Source organism: Vombatus ursinus, unplaced genomic scaffold (genome assembly GCF_900497805.2).
Source record: "Vombatus ursinus unplaced genomic scaffold, bare-nosed wombat genome assembly UNPS02014789.1, whole genome shotgun sequence".
Lineage (NCBI taxonomy): Eukaryota > Metazoa > Chordata > Mammalia > Diprotodontia > Vombatidae > Vombatus > Vombatus ursinus.
The window spans coordinates 18,583,961-18,592,392 of record NW_020954567.1 but is presented as its reverse complement, the minus strand read 5'-3'; the positions used below and the strand labels follow the sequence as shown (position 1 = coordinate 18,592,392).

Sequence of the window (8,432 nt, the reverse complement as noted above, 5' to 3'; positions counted from 1 at the left end):
TGGATTTATATGGAGGGTTAGGCAGCATGAGGCTGGCTTTCTGATGCCAACCATCTTCCATTTCTATAATACCTACAGATTCACAAAGAATTTTTCTCATAACTAACCCTCCAGGGGAGGCAGCTAGATGGCTCAGTGGATAGAACGCTGGCCCTGGAGTCAGGAGGACTTGAGTTCAAATCCAGCCTCAGACACTTACTAGCTGTGTGACCCTGGACAAGTCACTTAACCTCCATCCACTAAAGAAGGAAATGACAAACCTGGTTAGCTGTGTAGGCAAGTCTCTTAACCTCTGTCTGCCTCAGTTTCCCCATTTGCAAAAAAAAGGGGGCTTATAAAGCACCTACCTCCCAGGGTGGTTGTGGGGTTAAAGTATTTGTAAAGCTCTCTAAAAATCTGAGGACTTTATAAATACTATGATTATGAACGTCTACTTGAACCTTGCCCTAGAATTTCTGTAGCATCCTAATGCTTGGGTACTGGTTCAGGTTCAAACCGAATCAGTTCTCTAGTGTTAAAGATAATCCCCTGGCCTACAATATTCAGAAGCAGAGAACGTGAGCTGTTCCTTACAAGTCACTATGAATAAAAGATTAAGTCAAAGAGAGCCCCTCCTTCCTTGCCACACTACCCAGCTTTTTAACCACAGGCTCTCATACATACAGGAGCTGTGACTGAGAAATGATGGATGACTGAAGTCTAGACCTTGATAAAGGGCTTACACTGACCTCACCACACTGAGTCAACAAAGCAAGCACAAGGACTGAATTTTCCCACACGTTTCAAGTACAAATAATACTGAACTCAGCAGGTGTAATCTTGATGGAGGCTCCATAAAAGCCCCAAGTCCTAGTTATTTTCCACTTTCCCCCCAGTAATAATTTTTTGTTTGGAGAAGATGTAACATGGGGGAAAGACCCTTAGCTTAATTCTCTTGAGGGAGATGTCCAGGTGCTCTAAGAGTTATGATCTGGTAACTACAACTTCCCTCCATAACTGCCTCTTCCAAGAGCCCATAGGCCTCACCTCGGCTGGTGGCTGATCCATCAGCATTCACAATTCTTCACCTTTGGGAAAAGTGCCAACTAAATACACAAAAGTACACACACAATCATCCTGGAGTGTACACCTGGGCACTGCTACAAGGTCATGTTGGCCTCTTGGGAACAAATGACTTTACAGTCTCATCCATTACGAAATTAAAGTGTTGGGGGCAGCTAGGTGGCGCAGTGGATAGAGCTCCAGCCTTGGAGTCGGGAGGACCTGAGTTCAAATCTGACCTCAGACAACTTGATACTTACTAGCTGTGTGACCCTGGGCAAGTCACTCAGCCCCTAACTGCCTCACCAAAAAGCAAAAACAAAACAAAATAAATAAATGAATTAAAGTGTTAAAAATGGTGCAAGAGAACCAATCCACTGCCATTGTTGCTCCCTCATGAAACAGGTAGGAAAAGGAACACAGGCCCCTGGAAACATCCCGAGAAGGAGAAAGATGATACGCCAGCATTTATTAAAATCTTTATTTGCTTCACATTTCTTGATTCAGAACTTGAACCAACAGAACACATGTAAAAATTGAGACGTTTGTTTTCTTTTCTATTAAGCATCTCTCTCTTTTTTTAGACCAAGAATGACCTTTAGCTGTGCAGCTGGGGCTTCTAGGCAGCTTGAAGCAGAGTTCTTGCCCTCCCTTTCAAGCTGCCATTAGTAAATAAGTTACCTTCTCAATAAATTATCCCCCACCCCACCCCTATTCGTTTGAATGAATGATGACACAATCCATTCAGTCTCTTGCAGAGTTGATTGGCAGGCCCTCCTTCCTTTCCTCCTAACCCCTGTTCTCTGTCAGGCTCTCAGAGACAAAAGTTGGAGACCTGGGCACCTAGATCTTATTCAAAGGGACTTGGAAAGGATCTTTTACCCACTTCAATGTCAGTTCCTCCAGGAACACGGACTGTGCCAAAGTTAAGTGTTTTCTGTTGGCTATGACTGTGGCTGGGACATGCAAGGATTTTCCTGTGCCTGTACTCTGAAACTTCAAATTGTAATTTGGGGACCTGAGTCAACCCTCTCATCTAACATACGAGGAAGCTTATGCCCATACCACAGAAGTAAAGGCGACTTCCCAAAGGTCACCCAGTACCTCATTCCTCTGAATTCCCAATCCAAGTCTCCATTTCCAACATAATCAACTTCCTGAAACCTTAAAATCACAAGAGATGCTCTCTTATTTGGACACTATAACTCACTAGTGTTTCTAAAACACTAGTGGACAAAAGCGTGGTGGTATATGGGAGATGGGCAAAAAGGGAGGGGAATGTACTCTGCATTGGAAAAGAAAAATAAATTCCAATGGGAGACGAGCATGCTGACTGGTAACGCCCTGAAATCATTCCATTATCTACTCCGTGCGCAGGGTTCATTTTTCCTACAAAGACCTCCAGAGAATTTACAGCCCAGTCACCAGTCCTTCCACTCTCTCCTTAATGTTCAATTCTTGACATGCAACATGTTAGCTTCAAGTGTGAACAGAGAGGGAGAATGACTCACTGGGAGGAGATGATCTGTGAGCAAATAAAATCCTATCCAGTAATCTCCTTTGTATGGCAACTTAATTTACTTTTTTTCTCCTCACAATGTAAGCAACACCTCATGTTAACAAGCAGATTTAGAATAAAAACACTTCCCTAAACTTAAAAATTGAGGTTTCAACCAGCAAGAATCAGGACAAAGTCACTTAACTCTAAGACCTTATTTTGTGGGGGACCTTACATTTAGCTTTAGATTTTTATTTCAAATGCACACTGGGGCTGCTGCCAGCAACCCTGACACTAATGACCACACAATGGCTGAACTGTACACACGCCGATCACAAGCAGCTCAGAATCTGAAAGAAGTGGACCAGAGCCCAGAAGCATTTAATTATTATTGTCATTATGACTGTTAACAGGGATCTCATTCTTCAAGGTGAATTTATTGTGCACGAAATTGGGAGTCACTGCCTTATGGCTGATTCTCATTTAGAGTCTTCTAAACGCGCCGCCCCTCCCCCCCAACTCCATTCAATCCTAACATAGGACACCAACGGTAGAAAAACCTAATTCTAGCAACAGAGCTCTAGTTTTAACTACTATTCTGGTTCTGAGTCTCAAGGTCCATGAATTTGTGCTTGGTAAGAAATAGAACATGAAACAATGAATTTGTTGTAATAAGGAAGTGAATCGATGTTTGGGGAAAGAAAAAAAAAGGCCCATTTTAATCAAGCCACTTCTATTTTCTATCTTCTTCCTTTAGCAGAATAATTTACTTTCAATCACCAGAATGAAATTCCCAAGTTTTCAGAAGTTTCCTCTCTTTTCAGTTTGACCTCATAAAGGCAAGAGGTATGTCTGGAAGGATGTGATCATAGAATCTTCTTTTATTCATTCGTGTCTGTATAGCATGAAAGTAGCATTTATCACAGAGAGCAAGGCTAATAGTCTTGAGATCCAACTTTATCTCTGCAGCTATCTCCCAGAGATTTTAGGACAGGTGCCATCCACATGACTCTTGGCCTACGTGAGAACTTTCCTGGATACACACAGTAAACAACCTTGAAACTGGAATAGGCATTCTTCTCCCTTTGACACAATGATAGCATTTTGTGTGAGTATTTTCCTTCTCCTTGTGTGTCAAGACCCTTTTTTCCTAACAGTTCATTCTCATCCTGGTCTCAGATGATGTATACAAGGTATTTTAAAAATGCCCAACGTCCATGATATTGCCAAAGGGATACTCAATATTATATCTCAAATCCAGAAAACTGGGTCTTAAATCTCCTAAATCTGTTTCAAGACTCTGTTTTAACCTGATTCCCAGTGGCTGGGATCAAACATGTTCTGTTATATCATATAAATAGTAGTCTTTAAACAAGGGAAGTATAAACCTAGAAAAGTAATAAGGACTAGAAGCAGAGGAAACACGAGTGACATACACACACACCCAGGCAAGTTGGCACCAAGCTTATTTAGGGGGCTGAGAGTCCATTGGACCTGCTTACCTCACATATCCAGAGCCTTTTTATCAGAATACAAACACAGGCCTAGTTATAACAACCTTAAGTGCCACAACGTTTGGAGCTATGGAAACACAGCCAGAATATTACAATGTAGGTTCGGGACATAAGATGGGAATAAGGGGTCAGATGGAAGTATGAAACAAGCAAGTCCTAAAAGCTGCACGCAGCAATACTGAATCCAATTGAAAGGCTCAGAAAGCCATGGCAAATTCTTTCTACTCTCTTCTATGGCCCCCAATCACAAATCATCTGCAAAGTCCCGTTGTCAGAAAAGTGACCACTACTGTTTCGAGAAGAGAGCTGGTTTTTTTCTCACCAAAGAGGCAGCCCCTGGAATGCTCTCCTCTGAGGGACTCTGGATCCTTCATGGTGCTGGGCCTTAAAGGCAGAGGTAAAGAGGAGCCCAGGAGAAAGGGGAGAAATCCCAGACTTTCCAAGGTAGATGGGACCTCTGAGGCCATCTGATCCAAGCCGCCCCTGAATGGCAGTCACCCTCCTACAACACAACATGGCTGTTTTCTTTCAGATGCAGAGACAACACGACATGAGAGCCCCAGCCCACCCCACTCTTTTTTCTTCAGGGTTTTTGTTTAGTCAGCCCGGCTCACCAGGAAGGCATTTGCCTGCTTGGAGCAAAGTTAAGTCTATGCTCAGGATACATTAGAAAGCCCAAGAAAGTTTACTTCAGAGACCAATTTTATCCTGGGGGTGGTGTTGGACACTTTTACATGTCTTACAATACTCGACGGAATCTTTCTCTCAGCAATAAAGAATACAGAGGAAGCTAACCTGTCTACAAATAAGGGCACACTTCCTGCTTTGATTCTTTGAGGGCAGATTCATTCCAGCCCTTCCGTGCAACTCCATAGGGTTTGCTGCTGTTGTTTTTCTTTTTTTAAAGGGCAGAGTGAGACCCTCCAGAGATAAACCCTCTGAAGGGATGTGCTATTTTTGCTTAGTGATGGTTTTACTTACCACCACTACCACCTCTTTAAGAGGTGGCAAGTACCTTCTCCAATAAGAACGAAGCTGCTTAAACTGCACCTGAAACGATTAAAGTCTCTTTCGATGATAAATGGGAGGGAAGATTGGGCACAGAGGGCAAAGGATGGAAGAAGGACGGGAAGGTTCAACTGAAACACGCACACGCACACACACTCCAGAACCATTCTGGTATTCACACTCAAATTCCATGCTTCTTTAGTCCTGTGCAACTGGAAATCCAGCTTTTCCGAGTGTGATGCCCATTACTAGAAATGGACAAACAAAAAAAGAACAGTGCCAAGGATGTCGGGAGGCTGTGCAGGGACCTCTCAACGGTCTACAGCTTTTAGTTGGTGCTTTAGCTTCTCATAGGGAAAAACACCAGATACCCAAAGGCACCCCATTCCCTATGACCAGAGAGCTCTGTTGGTTGTTTTCAGTCTTTTCCCATCCATCCGTTTGGAATCAATTGTGCTGTTTTTCTATCATTTGTAAAAAGAAGTTTCAATTGTTTCCCACTAAAATTACAAGTGGGAGAGAGTCATCCTATCCTCCACCAAGACAGTATCTGTCCCAAACTGATCGGTGCACTGCTTTACGGTGGCCAAGATACTCAGGAGCCGCTGGTCCATAGCGTCCAGGTGGGAGTCAGAGAGCACAGGGGAGATGGGGTCATGAGCCATAGCCGATTTTAAGGCAGACTTAAGCACACCATTCTTTAGGTAGTTCAGCCTGTTCCAGGTGGAGACCCGAATTCTGGAAAACAACAGATGAGCACAGGTCACTGGCAACTCTCTGTGGCCAATAAGACTCAGCAGCCTGCTTGAACTATGTATGTTTCTAATAGCTGTTTCTGCCTTCCTTTCAGCTCTTCGTCAGGGACAAAGCTTGCTTTTCCATTTCAACTGTCACCGTTCCCTTTTTTATTGTTTCACTGACACAAACAAGTCCCCATTAGGAGATGAGCTCCTTGAGGGTAGGGACATACTTTTGCTTTTCTTCTGGTCCATAATAGGCTCTTGATAAATGCTTGTTGACTAAGGAGATCTTTTATTTAATCTAAGACTAGCAAGAGCACAGGCCTTTTAAGCCAAAATCCAGCCAAGTTTGAAGGAAAAGTGTGGATCTGCTCAAGGACAGTCCTTTCTATTAGTCTCAGGGGTCCCACAGAGGAGAAGGGAGCCCAGGGCCAGGTAAGGAACTCTAAGGGCTCCCCACTGCCTCCAACATCCCCTATTTGGCATCTACAGCCCTTTGCAAGCTGGCTCCAATGGACCTTTCCAGTCTTATTCTACGTTACTATGCCTCCCATACTCTATAGCCGAGTCAAAATGGCTTCCTCACCCATGACCCTCCATCTCCTATGTTGGTGTGTGCCTCTTAACTGGCTCTCTCCTATGCCTCACCTCTGCCTCTTTAGATCTCTTGTTTCTTTCAAGACTCAGCTCAAGCAGCAACTAAAAGCCTTTCCAGAACCCCAGCTGCTAATGCCTTCTTTCACCCACAAATACCTTGGATTTATTCTGTACATACCTACACTTACACGTACACCTATCTATCTATCTATCCATTCATCTGCCTATCTATCTCTCCATCTACTCTATCACTCTCCCTAGCCCCAACACTTCAGCCTCAATGAAAGAATGTAAGTTCCTTGAAGGCAAGGACTATAAATCATTTCTGTCTTTGTATCCTCAGTGTAGCACAGTGCCCAGGTGCTTCATGAACACTTGCTGACTGAGCTAAAGCAAAACCTTTAAGGTATGGTTTTAGTCAGCATACAGGGAGACTTCAACTTATAAATGGAGTGTGCTCCAAAAATGCATTCTGTAAGCCAGGCTGGAACTCTAAAAATATTTTAGAACTCCAAGTGCACAAACCACGTCATAAATGGTGACTGGGTTCTGAAACCAACCCACAAAATTTTACCTTTTCCCTTGCGGGGAAAAGGGCAGGAAATTCTAAGTGACAGAATCAGTGAGGGAGCTGCAGTCCCTATGGTCCCCAGGCCACCCGGCCGAGGCATCCCTTTTCAGTCATTGACACATGGGCAAAGCAGCCTTCCCACACCGTGAGAAAAAACACGTTTGAATAGTGAGTAGAGAAACAGTTTGCTAAAGTCAAATATAACTTCAGGGCTAGTCTGTGTCTCTGCTTTGGTCAATCTGCAGAAAACCCAGAGCCAACTACACTCCACTGTCAACTGCTAATGAACCTGATCTAAAGGAGAAAAACAAGATTTCTTGCTTACTGCATCCAGTCCTGTGGATTGTGGGAGTTTTAGGGAGTAGGCTGACCATCAGTAACACTCCTGAGTCTGCCCTGGGAGGCATCCGGCGGTACAATAGAGAGGACGTGGGGTTTATAGTCAGGAAAAACTCAATCCCAATCCTGCTTCAGACATGTCCCAGCGAGCTCTGAGACCCTGAGCAAGACACTGAACCTCTCGTGGGCCTAGTTTCCTCATCTGTAAAATGGGGTCACATGAGCACCTGCTTCCCAGGTTCTGTTAGGATCAAATGCAGTGACACACATGAAATGTTTTGCAAATCTTAAAATGCTATGGAAATGTTAGCTATCATTATTATTATTATTCTCCTCTATCGAATGAAATCTTACTAGATACTCTTGAATATTCAAATTAGCAATGACAAATTAGGAAAAGGTTTTATAGCCAGCAACCCACTTTCTTTTAGGATCTAATATGAATATGCTTTAAAAAAATATCAAACATGAAAACTATGAAAGTAAAATTGCCTTCAGCTTTGCCTTAAAACTTCTGCGACTCACAGAAGTGTGGCTCAGGAGGCTTATGTCCCGCCTGGGTCAATGTGCCAGGGGTGTGAAATGCCACTCCTCATCTTAGGGATGTTTAACTCACATGCAACACTGGTAGAGAGGGGCGAGGATGCTTCTCTCATCCAGCGTAGGGTTTCCAAAGCTGAAAAATAAATTATAACCCAGTGAATTAGCTTCAGAAGAGCCTGCACTCCTTCCAACCTTTGCAAGTTCTATAAAGAATCCCCAGACTGGTACCAGATAATTTCATGCTACACCAGGTCCAATCACTTAAATTAAAAAACAAACAGGGCATGACCAATCAGACACATGATCCCCAGTGGCCAGTTCTGGAGCATCTGACAAACAAAAATGACAATCCCTTTCTAGGCTCCCTTACCCTGTCAAGATCTCCCAAGATGCTCAGGCACCAAGGTAATTGACTGATATAACTCTAAAACAGTGGTGAGGGTTAAAAAAAAAAAAAAAAAAAAAAAGGAGAGGGAGAGAGGGGTTCAATTTCAGTTGTTCGAAGGAGTTACCAAGAAAGGGGAGGAGAAAAGTAAAGGCTCCCTCCAGACTGTTTCACAATCAAGCATGTTTCCAAAGGA

General features: G+C 43.5%; 1 protein-coding gene across 2 annotated transcripts in view; it reads right to left on the bottom strand.

The window, feature by feature from the left end:
• Positions 1-1,507: 1,507 nt before the first annotated feature.
• FAM20B (FAM20B, glycosaminoglycan xylosylkinase) overlaps positions 1,508-8,432 on the bottom strand; it is a 37,444-nt gene continuing 30,519 nt past the window's right edge. For both annotated transcript variants that reach the window (XM_027868489.1, XM_027868490.1), the window contains exons 7-8: positions 7,925-7,984; positions 1,508-5,799 (exon numbers count right to left, since the gene is read on the bottom strand). In XM_027868489.1, coding sequence (XP_027724290.1) covers positions 5,568-5,799; positions 7,925-7,984 — 292 coding nt within the window. In that variant the 3' untranslated portion in view covers positions 1,508-5,567. The remainder of the gene's footprint in view (positions 5,800-7,924; positions 7,985-8,432) is intronic.